This window comes from Chiloscyllium plagiosum, chromosome 20, assembly GCF_004010195.1.
Source record: "Chiloscyllium plagiosum isolate BGI_BamShark_2017 chromosome 20, ASM401019v2, whole genome shotgun sequence".
NCBI classification, from domain to species: Eukaryota; Metazoa; Chordata; class Chondrichthyes; order Orectolobiformes; family Hemiscylliidae; genus Chiloscyllium; species Chiloscyllium plagiosum.
This window is the reverse complement of record NC_057729.1, coordinates 3,593,703-3,618,088: the sequence shown is the minus strand read 5'-3', so window position 1 is coordinate 3,618,088 and position 24,386 is coordinate 3,593,703. Positions and strand designations below refer to the sequence as shown.

Sequence of the window (24,386 nt, the reverse complement as noted above, 5' to 3'; positions counted from 1 at the left end):
ACCTTTACACCATTGAGCCCCATAAAGGTGTAGTATGCTTCAATGAGCTTGGTTGACACCATTTCTACAAAATATTCACTCCCTCCATCACCCATGCTCAGTACAGCAGTGTGTACCATTTACAAGATGAACTGCAGAAATTCACTCAAGATTCTGAGACATCACCTTCCAAACCCATAATGTCTACTATCTAGATGGACAAGGGCAGCTTCAAAGTTCCCTCCACTCACCATCCTACCTTGGTTCCTTCACTGCTGCTCAGTAAAAATCCTCGAAATCCCTCCCTAAGGGCACTGTAGGTCTACATATAACGCATGGACTGCAGCAGGTTAAATTGGCAGCTGACCACCACCTTCTACAGGGCAACTGGGGATAGGCAATAAATACTGGCCCAGCCAGCATTGCCCATATCCCATGAGTGAGTTCAACTAATTTTTCTAAGCTTTAAAAAATTTAGGTTCAGTCTTCCTCTCCCTTTAATGATGCTCCTTAAAACCTCCTTCTACTCAAATTGTTGTTTGTTCACCCTCCCGAAACTCTTCATGTGATTGAGACTGGAATTTTCTCTGATGATGCTATTAGGAGGTACGTTGACATGTCTTACTGTTAAAGATAGTATCATTATGCAAGTCATTATCTCATGTTCATTCAAACCTGCTGTACAATTAAAATACGGTTAAAGTAGTACTGAATGTCAGCAGGGTGGTAGCATAGAACTCGTCCAGCATAGAAAAAAGCCATTCAGCCCATCGAGTCCACACCAACCCTCTAAAGAACATCCCAACCAGACCCACCCCTGTACCCTATCCCTGTAACCCTGCATTTCCCATGGCTAACCCATCTAACCTGCACATCCCTGGATACCATGGGCAACTTAGCACGGCCAATCCAGCTAACCTGCACATTTTTGGGCTGTGGGAGGAAACATACACAGACACAGAGAATATGCAAATTCCGCACAGACAGTCGCCCGAGGCTGGGATTAAACCTGGGTCTCTGACACAGAGGCAGCAGTGCTAACCACTGAGCCACCATGCCACCCTCATGTTGAGATTCTTTTTTACTCTGGGATCAGCCTGGAGTAGTCCCTACCTTTCCTCGTCTGTTTAAGGCTATAGCTTTGCAGCAAATGCTACAGGCAGGGACATTAGGAACTGCTGCCTGCCTTTTACTTGGTAATAATAAAAGGCTCGACTTATTGCCAGTCTTTTCCTTGCATTTTCTGGTTGCTAACCAAGTGACAAGAAATTGATGGAAGTTTGCTTCAGGTATCTGGTCTTAGGTTCTATGGGTCGAAAAAGAAGTTATTATACTAACATTTGTCTTCTTTATTTAGATTGTTACAAAAGATGTTGCTATGCCAAACCATATTTCTTCCTATTTTCTCCTTCCCCATGGTTATCCTTCAGGTTCTGCTTTTCCAAAGTTGCAAACTGACTCACCCAGTTTAGTGTATAAATAGTCACCAAGTAGTGCAGAACTTGTGAATTGCTAAAAAAAAAGAGACATGCTCTCATAACTTTTCTTTTTGCACTCATCAGGACAGATTCAAGATTCCTGAAGAAGGGCTTTTGCCCGAAACGTTGATTCTCCTGTTCCTTGGATGCTGCCTGACCTGCTGCGCTTTTCCAGCAACACGTTTTCAGATTCAAGGACACCTTATTTCAAAAGAGAATGATAACTTGCGTTGCTTGAGAAAGTGGGTGCTGATTGGCTTGGCAAATGTAGCATGGAGTGGTTTTCCTCCCCAGTTTTTGTTCAAATTAAAAAACAGAGGCAAGGCAACTTTTCCATTGTTTATCATGCAGCGCAAATTGTCATTCCCTTTCAGATTTCATATTCTTGTATCTATCCTGATGAGTGCAAGATGAAAAGCTTCAACAGCATTTTTTTTTAAAAATCAGCAATATCTGGTTTAAATATTTTTAGATAACCTTCTGTCCTTTTTAGATGCAATTTAGAAGTCATGTGGTTGAGAGTTTCAGGCCTCTGCAGACAAAATAAAAGTAGCTCATGACAAAGCATGGGCGGATTTGAACCAGGAACATGCTTTCTCCTGTTTGTTGGTTAAAGATTACTGCCACTTAAATTAGAGACTGATTTTACAGGATCAGTTGAGGTGCATTTGAAAAGTGTCTTATCACTTGTGCTGACTGGTAAATCAATCCTCAAAGTGATCCACAATCCATTCTCAGTACCTCCAGAGATTGGGCCAGTTGGGGCAGCACAGTGGCTCAGTGGTTAGCACTGCTGCCTCACAGCGCCAGTGACCCGGATTCAATTCCCGCTTCGGGCAACTGTCTGTGTGCAGTTTGCACATTGTCTGCGTGGGTTTCTTCCGGGTGCTCCAGTTTCCTCCCACAGTCCAAAAATGTGCAGGTTAGGTGAATTGGCTGTGGTAAATTGCCCGTAGTGTTACATTCATTAGTCAGGAGTGAAGGTAGGGGAATGGGTCTGGGTGGGTTGCTCTTTGGAGGGTCAGTGTGGACTTTGTTGGGCCGAAGGGCCTGTTTCCACACTGCAGGGAATCTAATCTAATAGAGCGGGCACATGTTTTAACTGAATTCTACTGTAAATTCCACACCCACTAGACTGCTTTTGAAGCCCCAAGATGTGGGCAGAGACAACAGCACATTGTTTGTTCGATGAAGGAACAGAATTTAGAAAAGTTGAAGTGAAGAGCTTAAAAAAAACAGGACAAAATTGAGGACTTGAAGCAGAGAAAAGTCAAAATAGAAACCAGGATCCCCTTGTTCTACCTCAAAAAACAGTCTACTGCTGCACAACAATGAAAGAAATTGAAATATAAACAGAAAATACTGGATTTTTTCAGTGGTCAAACAGCATTTGTGGAGAGAGAAACAGCATTAACATTACACACTGATGATCATTCAGCCACAGGCATCAGTGCTGGGCCTCATTTATAACAAAAAGTTGGGTGAAGACAGTGTCTTTAACCACATTTCACAATACAATGATAGATGGGAAAACAAGCTGCGAGGAGGACACAAAGGATGCAAGGCAAATGGTGTATAACTTGGAAAAATGTGCATTTGTTCATTTTGGCAGAAATACAGAGAAGCAAAATGTTCCTGAAATGGAAGGACTGCAGACTATGCTGCAGTACACACACCATTTTCAAACTATATTGCTGATCCTTCACTGTCACTGGGTTAAAATCCTGAAAATCTCTTCCTATTGGCATTGTGGATGCACCTACAGCCAATGGATTGCAGGGATTCAAGAACGTAGCTCACCGGCACCTTCCCAAAGGCAACTGAGCGTGGACAATAAATGCTGGCCAAGCCGGTGATGTCCAAAACAGAGGGATTTGGGTGCCCTTGTACATGAATCACTAAGCATTAGCATGTAGATACAGCAATCAATTCAATGGCTAATGGAATGTTCGTCTTTATTGCAAATGACTGACAAAGACAGGGAGCTATGGTTGTAGATGTACAGATTAGATTAGATTACTTAGTGTGGAAACAGGCCCTTCGGCCCAACAAGTCCACACCGACCCGCCGAAGCTTAACCCATCCAGACCCATTCCCCTACATTTACACCTTCATCTAACACTAGGGGCAATTTAGCATGGCCAATTCACCTAACCTGCACATTTTTGGACTTGGGAGGAAACCAGAGCACCCGGAGGAAACCCACGCAGACACGGGGAGAATGTGCAAATTCCACACAGAGAGTCGCCTGAGGCGGGAATTGAACCCAGGTCTCTGGCGCTGTGAGGCAGTAGTGCTAGTCACTGTGCCACCGTGCTGCCCACGAATTCCACATCCACTTATATTAGACATTTTTTCAATTACACTTACAGCAATTTGGTCACTTATTCAAAGAAGACATATACTTGCATTAGAGGTAATTAATTCAGAGAAGGTTTAATAGGCTGACACTTAGAATAAAATGGGTTGCCTTAGAGGGCAGATTAAGTATGTTGGACCTACAAATGGAGTTTAGGAAAATGGGAGATGATCATATTGAAATACAAGATTGTGAGGGGACTTGGCAAGGTCAATTCTGAAGGATGTTTCTGCTTGTGGGGGAATCTCAGAAGAAAAAGCCGAGATGAGAAGAAATCTCTCTTGGAGGATCATTAATCTTTGGAATTGTCTGTCTGAGAGAGTAGTGAAGGCTGCATCATTGATTATAGTCAATGACTAAATTAGGCATTTTTTCAATCAACAAAAGAGACAGGCAGGAAAGTGGACTTACAGCTACTACTAAATTAATGACCAAGCACACTCAAGTGGCAGGTCTGTTTCTTATGTTCCCATGATCAACAGAACAATTCTGATGAAACGTAATTAATTTGGTGCATTAATAGTATTTTCTTAACTGCATAGGAACAGAGTTTTGTTTTTGAAAACTTTCAGACTACTTTTGTTACCTCTTCAACAATGGAAATTTTAAATAAACATTTACTAAAACTAAAAAGACATATAACCAGATCAGAAAGCTGCACCCCAATGGCCCACACCATGGTACCATCACCTCTGAATTAGAAGATGGCATTAAAATCTCACTCTGAAGACGTAAGCACAATTATCTAGGCTGACACCCCAGCGCAGCACAGAGGGATATAGGTGTGGCATTTCAGATGAGAATTTGAATAGTCTGCTCTCATTTAGATGGAGGAGATTCCAAGGTGATTTTTTTTTGTTTTACAAAGTTCGAGTACTCCTACATCCTATTCTGGTCACCATACTGTAGGAATGGAGAGGGTCCTCAACAGGGTGCATAGCAGTCTTATCAGAATGGTTCTGGGGAAGGGGAATTTTTAGCTATAGATTAGATTGAAGAATCTGTTCTCTTTGGACAAGGACTACTGGACACAGATGTAAAATTGCACCTTCCCTAGAGGGAAAGACTTGCAGGAAGAGCAGAGGAATGGAACTGACCAGTTTTCCCTACAGACAGCAAACATTGACTCGACAGGCCAAATTGCCCCTCAGCACGCTGTTAATGACTTACTGGATTAAAAACCTCTGGTTTACCTAATTGCACCGACCTACCCATGTTTCATCCTTGGGCAGGTTATAGTGTGGAGGCCGACTTAAATTAAATGAAGACCTACAACATATTAATGGTAACGTCCTAGGGAGTGTTGCTGAACAAAGAGACCTTGGAGTGCAGGTTCATAGCTTCTTGAAAGTGGAGTCGCAGGTAGATAGGATAGTGAAGGTGGCGTTGGTATGCTTTCCTTTGTTGGTCAGAGTGTTGAGTACAGGAGTTGGGAGGTCATGTTGCAGCTGTACAGGACATTGGTTAGCCAACTGTTGGAATATTGTGTGCAATTCTGGTCTCCTTGCTATCGGAAAGATGTTGTGAAACTTGAAAGGGTTCAGAAAAGATTTACAAGAATGTTGCCAGGGTTGGAGGATCTGAGCTACAGGGAGAGGCTGAACAGGCTGGGGCTGTTTTCCCTGGAGCGTCGGAGGCTGAGGGGTGACCTTATAGAGGTTTACAAAATTATGAGGGGCATGGATAGGGTAAATAGACAAAGTCTTCTGCCTGGAGTCGGGGAGTCCAGAACAAGAGGGCATAGATTTAGGGTGAGAAGGGAAAGATATAAAAGAGACCTAAGGGGCAACTTTTTCACGCAGAGGGTGGTACGTGTATGGAATGAGCTGCCAGAGGATGTGGTGGAGGCTGGTACAATTGCAACATTTAAGAGGCATTTGGATGGGTGTATCAATAGGAAGGGTTTGGAGGGATATGGGCCGGGTGCTGGCAGGTGGAACTAGATTGGGTTGGGATATCTTTTGGCATGGACGGGTTGGACCGAAGGGTCTGTTTCCATGTTGTACATCTCTATGACTCTATAAACAAACCGTTCACTGGAAGTGGAATTACAATGATCACCGAGAATTCCATATTCTGCACATCTGCTTGCAATTCTCCATTCCAGCATCAACATCTTTCCTTCCCGATCTCAGTACCTTACACAATTTCTCCAGACAGTAACGGACATCAGCCTCAAGCCTCCTCCAGTCCCAGACAGGTCAGCTTCACTGCACTTTCCATAAAGTGCATGTGGCTAACCCATAGCAACCCTTCCTGTCACTTTGTTACCTTTGCACAGAGTGTGGTTAACCTGGAGCCAGTAACGCACCACTCTACATTGACGGTCGTGAGGGCTGCAAATGTGACTCTACTCTCAACAGGACAGACCGTTCAGTATACAACACGCTGATGCACTACTCCCTTGTAATCCAAGATAACAATGCATATCCTTCACAATTCAATCATGGGAGGCACTGTCGAAATGCAAGTTTTTCTTTACTTCCTGGTTTGCATCACGCTGCTCAGCCAGGATTCTCTACACAAAAAGAAATATGATAACACATAGGAATTTGTTCACAGTTGTTGACTTCTGCACCTGGTCTTTTCTTTGGTATCTGTGACCACGGGCTGAAATTAGTGCTGCAGATACACAAAGTTAAAAATCACACAGCACCGGATTATAGTCCAACAGGTTTATTTGGAAGCACGAGCTTTCGGAGCGCCGCTCCTTCACCAGATGGTTGTAGAGTACAAGATCATAAGAACAGAATTTCTAGCAATATTTTACAGTGTGATGCAACTGAGATGTGTAGTTCGACTTGATTGGGTTCGTGATCCTTAATCCTCTTGGGATATTTCCTACTTTCATGCATTTCTGCAGAAACTTGACGTCTGATTCGTTATGTGTGATCTTCTTGCAGATGCTCTCCACTTTGAGCCGGCAGTTAGTGGTGTCAATGGTAGTGATGATTTGGAGGTGCCGGTGTTGGACTGGGGTGTACAAAGTTTAAAAATCACCCAACACCAGGTTATAGTCCAACAGGTTTATTTGGAAGCACACTAGCTTTCGGAGCGCCGCTCCTTCATCAGATGGTTGTGGAGTATAAGATTGTAAGACACAAAAGAGCACATTCCTGTGACCAACCTCAGCTGCAGGAGCTTTTGAATGGGTGAATAATTTTCACAAGGCTACTCCAGTTCTGACCTCTATATCCGAAATAGAGGCACAGTGGCGATGACAAAGGAGCTGCATTTTCTACTGTGGAGGTGTGTTCTTCACGTGGCCTCATGCCACTTTGCTGTCACATGCAAAGTTCAACATTGATTTTTGAATCTTGGCTGAAACAAACATCCCCAAAGGTTGAGCAAGTCTATCCAAAAATGTAGCTCAGCCCAACAACCAGGCTGGTTGCAACCTCCAAGCATGATGTATTTGTCCAGCCATTACAAACATAAACAAGGACAAATAACCTCCCGGCATTGAAAATCGAATCTCACTTAACTCCATAATATCCACCACTTTCACTCCTGTCTTAGCTTATATGCAGCTGAAACCTCCACTAATGTCTCTGAAAACAACAAATACTGGAGATCACAGCAGGTGAGGTAGCAACCATGGACAGAGAACAAGTTAACGTTGACTCCAGATAAGTAATCTAGACTCAGTGTTAGCTTGCTCTCTTTTTAGAGATGCTGCCTGACCCACTGTGATCTCCAGTATTTGTTGTTTTCAGTATAGATTCCAACATCTGCAGTAATCTGCTCCTTCACTCATGCCTCACCTTATTATCAGAATCAACTATGCCAACGCACCTCTGGTTGCTTTACCCACATTTTACCCTCCGTAAATATGAGGTCATCCAAAATTCTGCTGCCTGTGTCTTAACTTGTACAAGGTCCTGTTTGCCTCCGACCCTGCCCTCTGACATGCATTAGCTCATCTTCAAATAACATTAATTTTACATAGCCTAATTTTCAAATCCCACCATATCTTCATTCCTCCATTCTCTCAAACATCCTCCAGCCTCTAAAACTCAGCTGTTCTTTTGCTAATTCTGACCTTTTGAACATTATCCATCTTAAATCACTCTGCCATTGGTATCCGTGTTTTCAGGCCCCAGGCTCTGGAATTCCCTCTGTACGCTCCTCTACCAGACTTTAGTCCTCAAAAGGGTCTCGTTAAAAGCTACGTTTCTTTAACCAAAGCTTTTAGTGATGTGATTCAGTGACATTATTTTTAAATACTCTATGAAGTGCTTTGTGATGTTTTATTCTGCTGAAGGTTTGTGTAGGATACATTTTTAATTGATTATTATGGCTATAGTGTAGCAAAACATGCCAAGGGATTTCAGAGATTGGTGTCTTTTCAAGCATACAACAGAATAACCAATGGAATAGAAGCAAATGAGGAGGAAGGATTATAAAGCACAAGTAATGGGGATGTTATGAAGATATAGAAGAATGTTGATTGATAATAGACAATATGCAAACTATAAAAACACATGCAATAGAAAGCAAGAAAATAAATGTAGGACTACAGGGAAAGCACGGGAGTGGGTCTAATTAGACAGTCCATTAGCCTCCTGTGCTGTAAAATGCTGTGAATAATCACTGAAGAGAGTCAGTTGGAAAAATTTCTGAGAAGTTGGATTCGATGATTAGGTAATTATGGTATCAGTGGGATGAACTTTGAAGAGACAAAAAGGTCTTAAATTTCAGATTTTTCTTTGGTTTGTCCTCCAATACCAACTAAAAATCTTGCTATTAGAGTCTGCAAACTGCTCAGGCTAGTGGCTTGTGAACAAGCATAAAACTGACGACCAAGAGTCTGTCTAGCTCAACATCTAACAGCGTGACTGAAAACAGATTCAATGCAGGCGACAGTTGGATATACTAACATTGAAGGCAATCAGAACTTCACAATACATCAATGCCCCTTCAATCCACATAAAAGCAGCCATTATGCAGACAGAAAAATAAAAGACTTATTGATAGACCATCTTTCATAACATCAGGATGTCCTAGAGCATTTTACCCCAATGACGGGGTTTTGAAGTGCAGACGTTGTCATAATATAGAAAACACAGCAGCCAAAACGCACCAAGCATGGGTTCACAAAAACGGCATGTGATAATGATCTAATATGTTTTTTGTGGTGTGGGTTTTGAGAGAAATATTGTACAGGACAAACTCCACGGTCTTCCTTCAAAAATAGTGCCACAGCATCCTTTAGATCCATGTGAGGCAAGCAAACATCAGTTTAATGTCCTATCTCAGCACCCCTGAAAACACAGCCCTCAGTACTATACTGAAATGTCACCCTAGAATGCATGGGACTTGAACCCACTTCCTACTGACTTAGAAGCAAGACTGCCACTGGCTGAGTAACAGCTGTCACCCAAGTAGTAAGCTATAGTTAGACTACAGCCATCTACACTTGTTGTACTGTGCACACATACCTCACAGAGTTATCTAGTATTGGGTACATATCAAAGAGGACAAAGTCATTTTAATAAGAGGTACACTCAGCGTCAATGTAAAGAGATAGAATAAGGCTTGAATCGAAGTATTAATAGTAAAATGAAAATGAAGTGGCAGATACCAGGAAGTGATTTCAAAGCATATGATAGAAATGCTGCGAGCTACAAATACGCCTTGCACTTGTGGAGGAATCCAGCCCCATTTGAAGTCTTTCTCTCTATTTACTTCGAAAGACAAATTGTTCAAATAGTTTGCTGCACCTTATAGGTGGTGGTCTGTTAACTCCACAATCTGCCCAATAGAAAAAAAGAAAATCAGCGTCAATCACAACCTAAAAATCTCTGCATGTAATGTCAGACCTAACAGCACTAGGTCTCCAGCTCAAGAAGCAGCCACGGTTAGCTGAGATTCTTCGTTTTATACCAGATTGAAGCAGTTAGTTCCCAAGATTGGTCTCACTGCATATCTGTGCAGGTTACACTGAAGTCATAAGAATAGCAGGAAGAGGTGATGGGAGAAACCAGGATCTGCCCATCTCTCTGATTTTTACTTAATGACGGTGTTATAGCAATGACTAGCAAGACAACAGCTAGACCTGCAGAACTCAGTTCAGTGTAATACCACATGTATCAGTGGATTGGGGTTGTAATTGGGAAGCAAAAGCTGATTAAAGGATGCAGACATGAAATCAAGGCACAAACTAAGTCGAGAATAATCTTCACTTTCAGGATGGTTATCACTGACAAGGGGTATCACTTCTTGCCCATCCTATATTGATCCTAACATTATGGGAGGCTCATAGTATTTGATACAATCCTTAAGATCATTCCAGAGGATGATGGAAAATCATCCACGTTTCAATGGGACTGTCCCTGCAGGGAAGGGACGATGATCAACCAGGTGGCTCTCCCAGGTCTGTGAAAGCTTGCATTGCTTTGGATTTGATTTATTTTAGGGATGGGGTTTCAACTGAGAAATGGTCTTTTTGCCCTTTGGAATTTCAGCAGTAGCTGGTGCAGCTTGAGTGATAAGAACCCAGCAGAGCAGAGAATCCTCACAGCAAAGCCACTGTTTGTTCTTCCATTGCAACTGCACAGTCATAATGTGGTGCTTCAACACAACCCCCACCGTCTAGTCATCAGTGTGATATTTTCTTCAACAGCTACACCAACACAATCAAGAACACCGCGGAGTTCACGGATGCCCTTCGAAATCTGGACCTGGAAATGACTGGTCAAGGTGTCCTTGAAGGTGGACAGTAATGGGGTAATCCTCTACCATTCCACTAGCTTTGTCATGTGGAAAGCTACGGCCACGCTAGGCTGCCCAGAATTTGTCATACCAAGATAAAACATCAATGGAAGGACAACGAACTCAGGTGAAGGACGCTCTTTGGTCTGCCTGAAATATCCAATGCAAAGAACTGTCCATGACAGAGTTTAAGACTGGCACAGTCCAAGTCCCAGGTCTAACTGCTGAGGAATGCAATAAAGCGTGGGGCAACCAGAAAACAGGTGCAATGGGGTTAGGCCACAGTCCAAGGCCTTTCTAGAAACCATGATAACCTACTGGAGCTGTATGTCTGGCATGTTATGAACATTTAAAATTTCAGTCAATTGCAGCAGTTAACTGAATATATCAGAGAAAGCATCAAACTTTAGGAAAAAGCATATAACTGGACAAAAATGAGTAGATTGATCAGGATATAAAAATGGTAGAGGATAACTTTTCTTCCTTTTGATTAACATTTTAAAGTTGAGAGGAAGCGAGCTAGGAATGCAAAATGGAGAGAGTTTCTACAGGTATGTAGAAAAGAAAAGAATAAAGAGAGAGACACACACAGACAGACACTAAGTGTGTGTGTTGGTCCTCTAGATGGGAGAATGGAGAGTTAATATGGAAACAGCAGACGGAATGTACAAATACTTTGTTTCTGTTTTCACAGGAGAGAATTCAACAAACGTTTCAGTGATAGCTGTAAATCAAGAGGTGTAAGGAAGACAGGAACTTAGTGAAATTACCATCAGAAAGGAAGGGTACTAAGCAAACTGATGGAGCATGGGCTGATAAGTCAAGATGGATTGCAAGCTATTGTCTTTAAAGGGGTTATAATCAATTAGTAGATGCATTGGTGATCATTGTTCAAAGTTCATTCTCTTCAGGAAAGGCTCTATCTGACTAGAAAATAGCAAATATAGCTCTTCTATGCAAGGGAGGGATAGGGTACACAGAAGACTGTAGGCCATTTAGCCTGATGTCTGTGGTGGGGAAGATGCAGGCTCTGCTCATTAAAGTGATTATAGCTTGATACTTAGAAAAGCTCAAAGATAACTGGGTACAGTCAGCACGGTGTCAAAGGAAATCATGTGCAAGCCACATATTGCAAGTTCTTTGAAAGACTAATAATAGAAGCTCTTGTTGTGCAGCAGTAGTGTCCCTATATCTGGACCAGAAGGCCAGGGTTCAAGTCCCACCTGCTGCAGACGTGTGTTATAATAGCTCAAAACAGCTTGATTAGAGAAAAAACAAAGCTGAAGGAATAAATGGGAGGCCTTCTTGTGGCACAGTGGTAGTGTCCCTATCATTGAGCTAGAAGGCCCAGGTTCAAGTCCCACCTGCTCCAGAGGTGGGTTGTGAAATTTCTGAACAGGTTGATTAGAAAATATCTGAAGGAGTAATACCTGTTGTGGATAAAGGAGACAGTAGATGTACTAGATTTGGATTTCTAGGAGGCATTTGATAAGGTGCTACATCCAAGATTATAGCATGGTGCATGGAGTAACATATTAACATGAATTGATTGCTGGATGTCAGAAAATAGTGTATGCATAAATGGGTCTTTGTCTGATTGACAGGATACAATGAGGTGAGTATGGTTAGGGGCTCAATGTTTTCCAAATTATTACCCTGATCTAGATGAGACGACTGAAGGCTAAATATGCAGACATGACCAAGATGGGTAGGAAAGTATGTTGTGAAGAAGACATTAGGATATTGCAGACAGATATAAATAGAGTGGGTGGGCAAAAATCTAGCAGATTGAGTACAACGTGGAAAATGTGACATTGTTAACTTTGACAGGAAGAATAAAAAAAAGCAGATTATTGCTTCATTGGAGAACAATTGTAGAGTTTGAATGATTTGGAGGGAATGAGATATTCTGGTGCATGAATCACAAAAATTTATTATTGAAATTAATCAGGTACAGCACATAAGTAGGCTAATGGGTGCTGTTATTTGTTTTGAGAGGAATTGAACTTACAAAGGAAAGATGCTATCGGGGGTAGATGGGAAAGTGGAATTCTAAACACAATCAGATCAGCCCTGATGTTAATGAATGGCAGAGCAGGTTAAAGGAGCTGAATCGTCTATTTCTGCTCCTGTTTTGTATACCCATATGTAATACTTACAATAATATTTAGCATGTAGTATGCAATGCACAATATTGAAAGAAATAGAGTTACCCCTACATCATAAGCTTTTATTTTCCACAATAACCTTTGATACTTAGTGGGCGGCATGGCAGCACAGTGGTTAGCACTGCTGCCTCACAGCGCCAGAGATCCGGGTTCAATGACTGACTGTGTGGAGTTTGCACGTTCTCCCCGTATCTGCGTGGGTTTTCTCCGGGTGCTCCGGTTTCCTCCCGCAGTCCACAGATGTGCAGATCAGGTGAATTGGCCATGCTAAATTGCCCATAGTGTTAGGTAAGGGGTAAATGTAGGGGTATGGGTGGGTTGCGCTTCGGCGGGTCGGTGTGGACTTGTTGGGCCGAAGGGCCTGTTTCCACACTGTAATGTAATGTAATCTAATCTAATCTTCATGTAACAATTCATACGTTTTAAAAGAATAAAGCATGAAAAGATACATTCCAAAAGGACTACCCCAATTCAATGACACCTGTTGTGAGTGGGATCTATCACAACTGAAATAAAGAGGATAAGGGGTGACCTTAGATGTTCATGAAATGACGGGCATAGATGAGGTGAATAGCAAAAGGTCTTTTCTCTAAAGGTGGGAGAATTCAAATCTAGGGAGCATATTTTTAAGGCGAGAGGATGAGGATTTAAAAAAAGGACATATGGGATAACTTTTTTTTTGAAAACACAGTGTATCATGTGTGGAATGAACTTCCAGGTGAAGTGGTGGATGTGGGTACAGTTACAACATTTAAAAGACATTTGGATAAGGACCTGAACAGGAAAAGTTTGGAGTGTTATGGGCCAAACGCAGTCAGGTGAGGCCAGTTTAGCTTGGGAACATGGTCGACCTGGTTGAACTGAAGATTCTGTTTTCATGCTGTACGACTCCAGGACGTGAGTCACATGTAAGCCAGACTGGGCAAGGATAGCTGTGGTCCCGAAAATGCACAGTGGCGTTTGGATTTTATGATAACTAGACTGCTTCATGGTCATTTTGAATGATGCCCATTTTAACAAAAAAAAAGTAGTCATTTTTAAAAGAGTTCAAAATTCTGAAAATGCCATGATATAACTCAGATTCAGATCCCCCGGATTAAGATCACATTAGATTCTGAAAATAGAAAACACTAGATAAACAAATTGGCCTGTCTCATACCCATAACCAGAGAAAGCTGACTTCACTTTTGAAAGCTCTCCTTTGAATATTTGATGCAAATCCAAACCTCAACTCTAACCTGCAATCTCTTTCTGACTTGACTAATTTGTTTGAGAACAATAGAAAAACCAAATCCATGTACGGACCAGATAGAACAAGAGACAGAACAGAAGAGAAATAGAAAAAAGGTGCATTTTCCAGATTTGGAACCGGAAATCTGCAGGAAGACACAATTGCCAAGTCTTGCCCATTTCAACCATTGCCTACACAGAAAGCTATTTTGAGATCCAGTGGTGCGGCCTATTTGTCAACATAGATTGCCACATGGGAAAGGAGTCAGCTTGACTCCAATTACAGTTGAGTTTCTGATCTCAACTCTGATATCTATTTATGTTTAGATGTGTAGGTTTATAAAAATCAGTTAAAATAGTCCAATTCCACAGGGGATACAGAAACCTTGGGACTCAGACAATGTTTTGAAAGTGGCAAAATAAGTCAATGTGGTTTTCTAAAATAAAAAAAAGAGATCCAATTCTTGGCTTTGTGAATCAGAGTATAAAAGGACAAGATTTATAAATGACTGATTAGGCCTCAGTCATAGTAACACGTCTAGTTGTGGGAGCTGCATTTAAAAAGAACATCACAGCCTTAGAGAGGTCACAGAGGAGATTCTACAGAACGATGCCAAGGAATGAGGGATATGGGAAGAGCTGGAATTGTCCCCTATATGAGAGGAGGAGATTAAAAGAGAGTTTTAAAGAGGTTTTCAAAAGGGCCCAACTCAATGCACTGACCAGTAAAGGAGAACATACCAAATGCCTTCTTCACTATCCTTCTTCCTGAGACTCCACTTTCAAGGAACTAAGAACCTGCACTTCAAGGTCTTTGTTCAGCAGCACTCCCTCGCACCTCCCATTAAGTGTATAAGTCCTGCCCTGATTTGTCTTTCCAAAATGCAGCACCTTACATTTAGCTAAATTAAACTCCATCTGCCACCCCTCAGCCCATTGGCCCATCTTTGCTTCTGTTGCACAGGCCCCATAGTAATAAAGGTTCCAGGCCCTGACTTGTCCATTTGTGCATGGAAGCATCTTGTGGTGTTTGGTGATGGCCATGGCAGGGAGTGATAGAGTGAATAGTTAGAGACTTTTTCCCAGGGCAGAAATCGCTATCACAAGGGGGCATAATTTTAAGGTGACTGGAGGAGGGTTTAGAGGCGATGTCAAAGGTCAGTTCTTTCCATAGATAGTGGTGGGTGGATGGAATGCACTGCCAGCGGTGGTGGTAGAGTCAGATACATTAGGGACATTTAAGCAACTCTTGGATAGGCACATGGATGATAGTAAAATGAAAGGTACATAGGTTAGTTTGAAATTAGAGTCGGGTAAAAGGTCAGCACAACAGAGGGCTGTACTGTTCTATGTTCTATGTTCTGAAAAACGGTTTCCATTGCCAGGGAGATAACTGGATGACTGGCTGGGAAAAGAATCAGAAACAAGATAAGGAGAACATTTCTTGAACAAAATTGAACATAGTGAGCTGTTGCAATCTAGAATGTACTGCCAGTGACAGCAGTGGAAGGACATTCAGTCGAAAGCTGGAGAAATGGAACCATTTCATTGAAGTGGGATGAATTGGAACACACTTTCATAAAGCTGGCAGCAGAATAATGGGCAGAAAGAGCTCTTTCTGATTTCATAATGTTATTTGGCTGCACCTTTGGGGGTGAGAAATCACCCATGGTCGAATGGCAGAGCAGACTTGATGGGCCAACTTGTCAAATTCTGCTCCAATATCTTATGGTCTTTAGGTAGGCACACTTTATTCTACACTTCTACAGAACCAAGGTTAATGCAGAACATCACTTCGCTTGTAGAAAGAGAACATAATGCCACTCTGCCCTTCAGCTATGCAATACTATACCACCTACTCTGGCTGTTTGAAAATACATAAAAAACAAACATTGTAAAGATCCTCTTTACAAGACCACACCAATCTTCACCTGGAAGGAGCCAGCACTCCCTCAAGTAAAGCCTTTGGTCTACGTGATATGATACCATCCCAAAGAGAAGGGGAGATCATATATTGTGGTTACTTTTTAGCATCAATACTTGGGCCGAAGGGCCTGTTTCCACACTGTAGGGAATCTAATCTAATCTAAAATACATTGGAGTTGCCTCAGCACCCTGCAATGCAAAGGTGAGGGATGGCGCGGGGGTGAATTGGACTTGATTGGTTGAGGGCAATAACTGGCCAGTGCTCTCAGTGCATATCACAATCCCACAAATCTGTCCGACAAGAGATCATGTCAGGCTTGAGCTGGTTTGTGCTCCAGTGGTCTTGTGACACACAGGGATTAACTTTATGCAATACACAATAAATGCAAAACTGTTAATAGCAAACTGGCAACCTATTCCACATCTTTCCCTGACAGTTATTCCCATTATCTTGTAACTACAAATTGGGAGTGATGTAACATTGGCTGTCAGCTTGGATGGCATGGTGGCTCAGTAGTTAACACTGTTCCCTCACAGAGCCAAGGACCTGAGTTCGATTCAACCCTCAAATGACTGCATGGAGTTTGCACATTCTCCCTGTGACTGAGTGGGTCTCCTCCGGGTGCTCCAGTTTCCTCCCACAGCCCAAAGAGTGCAGGTTTTATGGATTGGCTGTGCTAAATTGCCCATAGTGTCCAGCATTTATAGGCTAGGTGGATTAGCCATGAGAAATGCAGAATTACAGGGATTGGGGGGGGGGGGGGGGGGCTTTCTTCGGAGGGTCATAGAGTCACAGAGATGTACAGCACGGTAACAGACCTTTCCGTCCAACTCTCCATGCCGACTAGATATGCCAACCTAATAGAGTCCCATTTGCCAGCACTTGGCACACATCCCTCAACCCTTCCTATTCATATATCCATCCAGATGCCTTTTAAAATGTTGTAATTGTACCATGCACCACCCTCTGCGTGAAAAAGTTGCCCCTTAGCTCTCTTTTGTATCTTTTCCCTCTCACCCTAAACCCTCTAGTTCTGGACTCCACCACGCCAGAGAAAAGATCTTGTCTATTTATCTTATCCATGCCCCTCATGATTTTATAAACCTCTATAACGTCATCCCTCAGCCTCCAGTGCTCCAGGGAAAACAGCCCCAGCCTGTTCAACCTCTCCCTATAGCTCAAATCCTTCAAGCCTGGCACCATCCATGAAAATCTTTTCTGAACCCTTTCAAGTTTCATAGCATCCTTCTGATAGGAAGGAAACCAGAACTGCACGCAATATTCCAACAGTGGCCTAACCAATGTCCTTCTTAGACAAAATCAAGACCAATCCCATGTCCAGCTGATATATGATGACTGGCTCTTGATTTCAGGGGCAGGTCCTCAGAACATAACATGCGAGAGAGGAAAGAAATGAGGGGAGAAAACAACTCATCTGGAGGTATATCACTCAGCCTTTAAACAGGACAAATAGGCTTGCTGTCCATATGGTTCTTGTCAATTATGAAAATTATTCCAACGTGACAGCCCTTGTTCTAAATAAGAAAAACAGCAAGAGGTAGAAAGTTACAACCTGCTGTTTTATCGAGGAGGATGGAAAATGGAAATCATGAGAGAACAAGTAGGCGGGAGGATGGAGCTGAGGGGAGACTCACCGAGCAGCAGGGTTTGCTTGTACTCGCGCTTCTCCGCCCTCTCGCCCTCATGTCCATGGCTGCTTTTTATTGTGAGGTGGAGTGTTTCATTCTCAGGAGTAAAAATTGCTTTTGACTACATATTTCTTTGAACACCCTCTACCGTTCCTCAGTTGTTTTGAGCTTCCTTGTTTACTGTGGTCCATCTCTGCCTCATCCCACTAAAGTCTGCCTTACTTAAATCCAAAATTATAGTATCCGATGTTTGCTTATTTCTTGTAAGTGCTCCATGACACTTAATCATGTTATGATCACTATTTGACAAATGCTCATGAACAGCGAGGTCACTAATTAAATCAAGCTTATTGCTTACTACTTGATTGAATATTGCTTGTTCCCTTACCAAGACATATTGACAGAAGAAATTTCTCTAAATTTAGCTGTAAAATTACATTCCACCTTTTTGTTTGGTCCTATAAGAATGAACAAGGAGTACTTCAGTAGAAATAATGTGAGCGAAATCCTTCAATCGTGACCGTGAATAATACAGGTACTTTAACTGGTATAATTTATTATAAAAATAATAACTTAATTGTGTGTTTTAAAGAGTAAACTAGATGTAATAACTTTAGAAAAATTAAAAAATACCATTTACTTAGCAAATTCTCTCAAATTTCCAAAGGTTTCAAAATCAAATAATTACCATTTGCAGGATCACAGAATTATTACAGCACAGAAGGCTATTCAGCCCATCATGCTTGTACTAGCTGTCTTATTGAGTACCAATCTTCTGCCTTTTCCACATACTCCTGCACATCATTATTGTCCGAAACGCAACACCCAACTCTTGAGAGACTCAATTGATCCTCCTACTACATTTTCAGGCAGTGCATTCCACACCCTAACAACTCGCTTTGTGAAAAAGTTTTGTCATAACACCCTTGCTTTGTCTGTACATCATTTTAGATCTATGCATTTTCTTTTTTTTTAACAAGCCGAAAGAGCTTCACCCTAGCTATTCTGTTCAGCATGCTCACAATTTTGAAAACCTTAATCGGAATTCCTCTCCGCCGTCAGCCCATTACAAACTATATTCATCCACATTTTATTCCTGAATATATGTGTGTAAAAAAAATTCCGTAGCTCATGTACAACAACAAGGTATTCCGGTGATCCTGATGTCATCTTAATCATTATTTGCTCCTGCAGGAGTTCCATCTCCACTTAGTGATTAACACAAAAGCACTGCTATCCTTTCCTCAATTTTCCTCATGGGTTTTACAGCTGATAAAACTTATTAATCTACGCCTTATGTGGACAATAACTATTTCGTGTATAGCTTCCTTGGTTAGCAAATGGTATGCACATTAGTTAGGAGGCAGTCTCGCCAATGCCACCCATGACAAGCGGAGAACCTCCCCACCACGGTATTCCATTGCCCTCGGAATGAATGACAACATTCTATCAGTTTTCGTAAATGGCATTTTTTGTCATAATTTATGTCTTTTGAATTCCATGTTGGAGGAAAACTGGGCTGTTTTGTCTTCAAGCTCTGCAAAGTCTCAGAGACTGTATTTTTCTCTTTTCTTTCCCGTATTCTGTACAGCATTTTGGAAGTAGTATCTTTTGCAAACAAAGGAGGACTTTTTCGACATGCCGTATGTAAGTTTTTGCTTTAAATGACAGATGTTGGATGTACACGTTCATTATTATTTCCTGTTTTGTTTATTTGCATTCACTGGAATTTCATAATTCTGTCTGTGCTAAAATACGCTGTGAATGTCCCATCGTTCTCTTACCTCTTATAGTATTCATTTGCTGTTTACGTTTGTCAGCATTCCTTCCATGAAATAGTCGTTTTTCCTAACGTTCAGATATTCTTTTCATTATGTAAGTAAAATCATCAAAATATGTGTCAATCCCACCGCCTTCCTTCTCTGCTAGTTTACTGCAATTTCGATATACCACATGGTGTTCAGTTTTCAGCTGTAAAAACCTGTCATACTGCACTGACGCCTCCATAATGACTACCAGATTAGTTATTTCTTTCTATTTGTTGAAGTAAATAGTCTGTTTTGTTTCGAGAGAATTCATGGAAAAAGCTGAGTGATTTAGAGTTTCAAGGTTTCCTACTCTGCATTCGGATCTGGAAGTGTATTCGTAATGTCAGCACTTTACTCTTGTTGCCTATTTACCAATCTCTACAGAAGTACTTTATTGTTTGTGCTTGTGTTATTCATAATCAACTTACATTTGGGATTTCTTTCAAAGTTCATTACCAGATTAACACTGTTCTGTTGATAACCCTCTCAAATGCTTCTGTAAAGCAGTGTCTAAACAAAAAAAAGCCCTAACATGGTGCGGCTGAAGGTAACCCCGTCGAAGAAGATTTCACGTTCCCAGGTGCTTGGGACAGCGCCCCAGGAAGACAATCCCATACCCATCATAAACGTACAGATTTCTCATCTGATATTCCATTCAAAGTGATTTAATTCATAATATAGACATAAATTCCTCCATAATACTGAGGTAAATGGCATATCAAACAGAACAATAACAAAAAACTTCATTTTCAATATCACTGAGAAGAGGTAATAAGAAAGGCAAGTGGAGTGGTATCATTTCCTGTTCATGGAGTCGGATATGAATGTAGGTCACGTGTGACAAACGTCACAGCAACCGATTAGACTGGATGATTGCATTCACTTTGCATTCCCTCGTTCGAATGGATGTAGCTTCATTGGAGATAGTTCGACTTAGTTCATCAAATTGATTCAAATAATAAGATCAAAGAAAAGTACAGCACAGGAACAGGTTCTTCGGCCCTCCAAACCTGTGTCGACTAAGATTCTGCATCTGAGCTTGGTGCCTATTTCCCATGAGTCTATTTCAATTTCCTCTCTGCCCATACATGCATCTGTCCAGACACATGTTAAACGGCACTGTCGTTCGCTCCCCTACCACCTCCGCTGGTAATACGTTTCAGGCACCCACCAACCTCTGCATAAAGACTTTTCCACGCACACCTCCCAGAAATTTTCCCTTCTCACTTGAACTCATAACACCTAGTAATTTTCCCTCTCTGTGTGCACACACATCTCATGATCTTGTGCATCTCAAACAGGTCAGTTCTCAACCTCCGCCTTTTAAATGAAAGTAATCCTAATATTCTCAACCTCTCTTCATAGATAGCACCCTTCATACCAGGCATCGTCATGGTGAACTTATTGTACACCCACTCCAAATCATCTACATCCCTTTCGTAGTGTGGTAACTGGAACTGAAGGCAGTGTTCAAAATGTGGCCGAACCAAACCTATACCACTGTAACATGAGCTCTCGACTCTTGTGGTCAATACCCTGCCCGATAAAGGAAAGGATGCTGACTACTCTGCTGACCTGCGTTGCCAACTTTAGGGAACAATTGACCTGTACACCCAACTCTCTCTGTACATCTATTTTCCCCATGATCTTTAAATTTACTGTATGATTTAGTCTGTTTTGGATCTTCAAAATATCATGACCTCGTATTTATAGAGTCATATAGTCATAGTGATGTACAGCGTGGAAACAGATCCTTCGGTCCAACCCGTCCATGCCGACCAGATATCCCAACCCAATCTAGTCCCACCTGCCAGCACCCGACCCATATCCCTCCAAACCCTTCCTATTCATATACTCATCCAAATGTCTCTTAAATGTTGCAATTGTACCAGCCTCCACCACTTCCTCTGGCAGCTCATTCCAAACACGTACCAACATCTGCGTAAAAAATGTGCCCCTTAGGTCTCTTTTATATCTTTCCCCTCTCACCCTAAACCTATGCCCTCTAGTTCTGGTCTCCCCGACACCAGGGAAAGATCTTTGCCTTTGTATCCTCTTCTTGCCCCTCATAATTTTGTAATCCTCTATTAGGTCACCGCTCAGCCTCCGACGCTCCAGGGATAACAAGCCCTAGCCTGTTCATCCTCTCCCTGTAGGTCAGATCTTCCAACCCTGGCAACATCCTTGCAAATCTTTTCTGACCATTTCAAGTCTCACAACATCTTTCCGATAGGAAGGAGACCAGAACTGCACGCAATATTCCAACAGTGGCCTAACCAATGTCCTGTACAGTTGCAACATGACCTCCCAACTCCTGTAGTCAGTATTCTGACGAATAAAGGAAAGCATACCAAACGCCTTCGTCACTATCCAATCTTACTGCGACTCCACTTTTGAGGAACTATGAACCAGCACTCCAAGGTCTCTTTGTTCAGCAACACTCCATAGGACCTTACCATTTAGTGTATAAGTCCTGCTAAGATTTGCTTTCCCAAAATGCAGAATCTCGCATGTTTCTGAATTAAACTCCATCTGCCACTTCTCAGCCCATTGGCCCATCTGGTCAAGATCCTGTTATAATCTGAGGTAACCCTCTTCGCTGTCCATTGCACCTCCAATGTTGGTGTCATCTGCAAACTTTTTAACTGTACCTCTTATGCTCGCATCCAATTCTTTTATGACAAAAAGTAAAGGGACCAGCACCGATCCTTGTGGCACTCCACTGGTCACAGGCCTCCAGTCTGAAAAACATACCTTCACAACCACCCTCTGTCTTCTACCTCTGAGCCAGTTCTATATCCTAATGGCTAGCTCTCCCTGTATTCCATGAGATCTAACCTTGCTAATCAATCGCCTTACTTTCGAACGCCTTACTGAAGTCCATATAGATCACATCTACTGCTCTGCCCTCATCAATCTTCTTTGTTACCTCTTCAAAAAAACTGCACGCAATATTCCAACAGTGGCCTAACCAATGTCCTTCTTAGACAAAATCAAGACCAATCCCACGTCCAGCTGATATATGATGACTGGCTCTTGATTTCAGGGGCAGGTCCTCAGAACATAACATGCGAGAGAGGAAAGAAATGAGGGGAGAAAACAACTCATCTGGAGGTATATCACTCAGCCTTTAAACAGGACAAATAGGCTTGCTGTCCATATGGTTCTTGTCAATTATGAAAATTATTCCAACGTGACAGCCCTTGTTCTAAATAAGAAAAACAGCAAGAGGTAGAAAGTTACAACCTGCTGTTTTATCGAGGAGGATGGGAAATGGAAATCATGAGAGAACAAGTAGGCGGGAGGATGGAGCTGAGGGGAGACTCACCGAGCAGCAGGAGCCGGTGGGTTTGCTTGTACTCGCGCTTCTCCGCCTTCAGGCTCTTGTCGATGCTCCGGCTCCGTTTCTTGTCGGCTTTGAGGCGGGCTTTCTCCTCGGAGCGGAGCCGCTCCCTCAGCTGGCCGTCCGGCTGCTCGTGTTGGCCAGCTTCGCCTTCCCCTCCGCCGGCGAGCGCGTTGGCCGGCCGGCCCCCGGAGTACGAGATGCTGGAGGCGCTGTGGGGACCGATGAGCCGCGACCTGAGGCTGTAACACGTCCCCATGGCTGTCACAATGTAACCGAGGAAATGGATACAAACAGCTCCCGGGCCAGGGGCAACCAGCAACTTCAGCGGCTGCCTGTCACCATCACAGCCCCTGCTCCCTCTCCTGAACACTAAAGGAATGGCCCAGAGATCCCCTGGCCTCGATTCCTCTACACACTTTCCCCACTCCTCCTCTGGCTTTTTAAAAAAAAATATAGAAAGATAACAGTTCCCTCACTGCCACGTGATCAGGAAATGGACCTTCTTTTAAAACACATTGCCGCAAATGACTGGCGCACCGAACTAGGTGGGAGGGTTCTGCCTCTCGTTGTGACTTCCCACGTTTTAAATCACCCCTTTCCCTATCAATATTTCCTTCCGATCTCCCACCCACCCAAACACCAACCTTTCCAGTTCAAGCAGGGGGTGGCATACTGCATTGGTCTTTCTTAAAAACTCTTGCCAGACCATAAAACGTGTGAGCTTTAAGGGCACGGCTCAGTATAACGCACTCCATTATTAATCTCAATTTTAAAATATTAAGACAGTAAGTGTACAGCCCAGGGAAGCGTTTACAAATCTTAACAATTCCTCAAAACAAGCTTCAGTCGCTGAAATCTTCAACCATAGCCTGGTACTGGATAGCAAGTTTCTCTCTTATGACCATTAGTTTTGAAAAAAAAATGTAGAGTTTCCATATCACTATTTGTGAAGTCCTGTCGCTGCTTTAATGTAGTGGATATGACCGCCCATCCGCGCCCGGCCGGCTCCCTCACAAAGTACGGTATTCTGTTTACCGCTATAGACACTGTATTCTGTCAGGTTGATTAAGGGACAAATATTCGCAAGACACTGGGGGAACTCCCCTGCTCTCCTTCAAAAAAGGGGCGATTCATCACTTGAGAAGGTAGATGGGGCCCTCAGTTTACAATTTTATTCACAAGGCTGCATCTATGATTATTTACACAGGAACCAGAGTAAGCCATTCAGCCCCTCAAGTCTGTTCCATCATTCCAGATCACGGCCCAATATCTGCCTCAGCACCATTTTCCAGCACTGTCTTCACATTCCTTACGAGCAATCGAAATAACCGAGGAAGTTCACCGGACCCGAAACATTAGCTCTGATTTCTATTCACTGATGATGCCAGACCTGCAGAGCTTTTCTGGCAATTTCTATCTTTGTTTGATATTCCTTCAGCTCATTTGTACCTAGAAATCTAGCGACCTCAGACTCAAACATGCTCAACGATTGAATTTTCCTGCCCTCTGGAGTAGAAAATTCCAAAGATTCACCATTCTCTGAGTGAAGAAATTCCTTCTCACCTCTGGCTATAGTCATCCTCTTGTTCCGACACCATGTCCCCAAGATCTGAACCTCTCAGGAGAAGGGGAAATATCTTTTCTGTACCTACCCTGTCTAGCCCTGTAATAATATTTTGATGTTTTTAAGAGATCAACTCTCATCTTAATCCTCTACCCAAATCTCTT

At 42.5% G+C, this 24,386-nt stretch overlaps 1 protein-coding gene across 1 annotated transcript in view; it reads right to left on the bottom strand.

The window, feature by feature from the left end:
* Window positions 1–23,136, bottom strand: part of gnas (GNAS complex locus) — a 318,791-nt gene extending 295,655 nt beyond the window's left edge. Inside the window, exon 1 of the mRNA XM_043710125.1 lies at window positions 22,641–23,136. Within this exon, the coding sequence (XP_043566060.1) occupies window positions 22,641–22,914 (274 nt within the window). The 5' untranslated portion in view covers window positions 22,915–23,136. The remainder of the gene's footprint in view (window positions 1–22,640) is intronic.
* Between the last annotated feature and the right edge of the window lie 1,250 nt (window positions 23,137–24,386).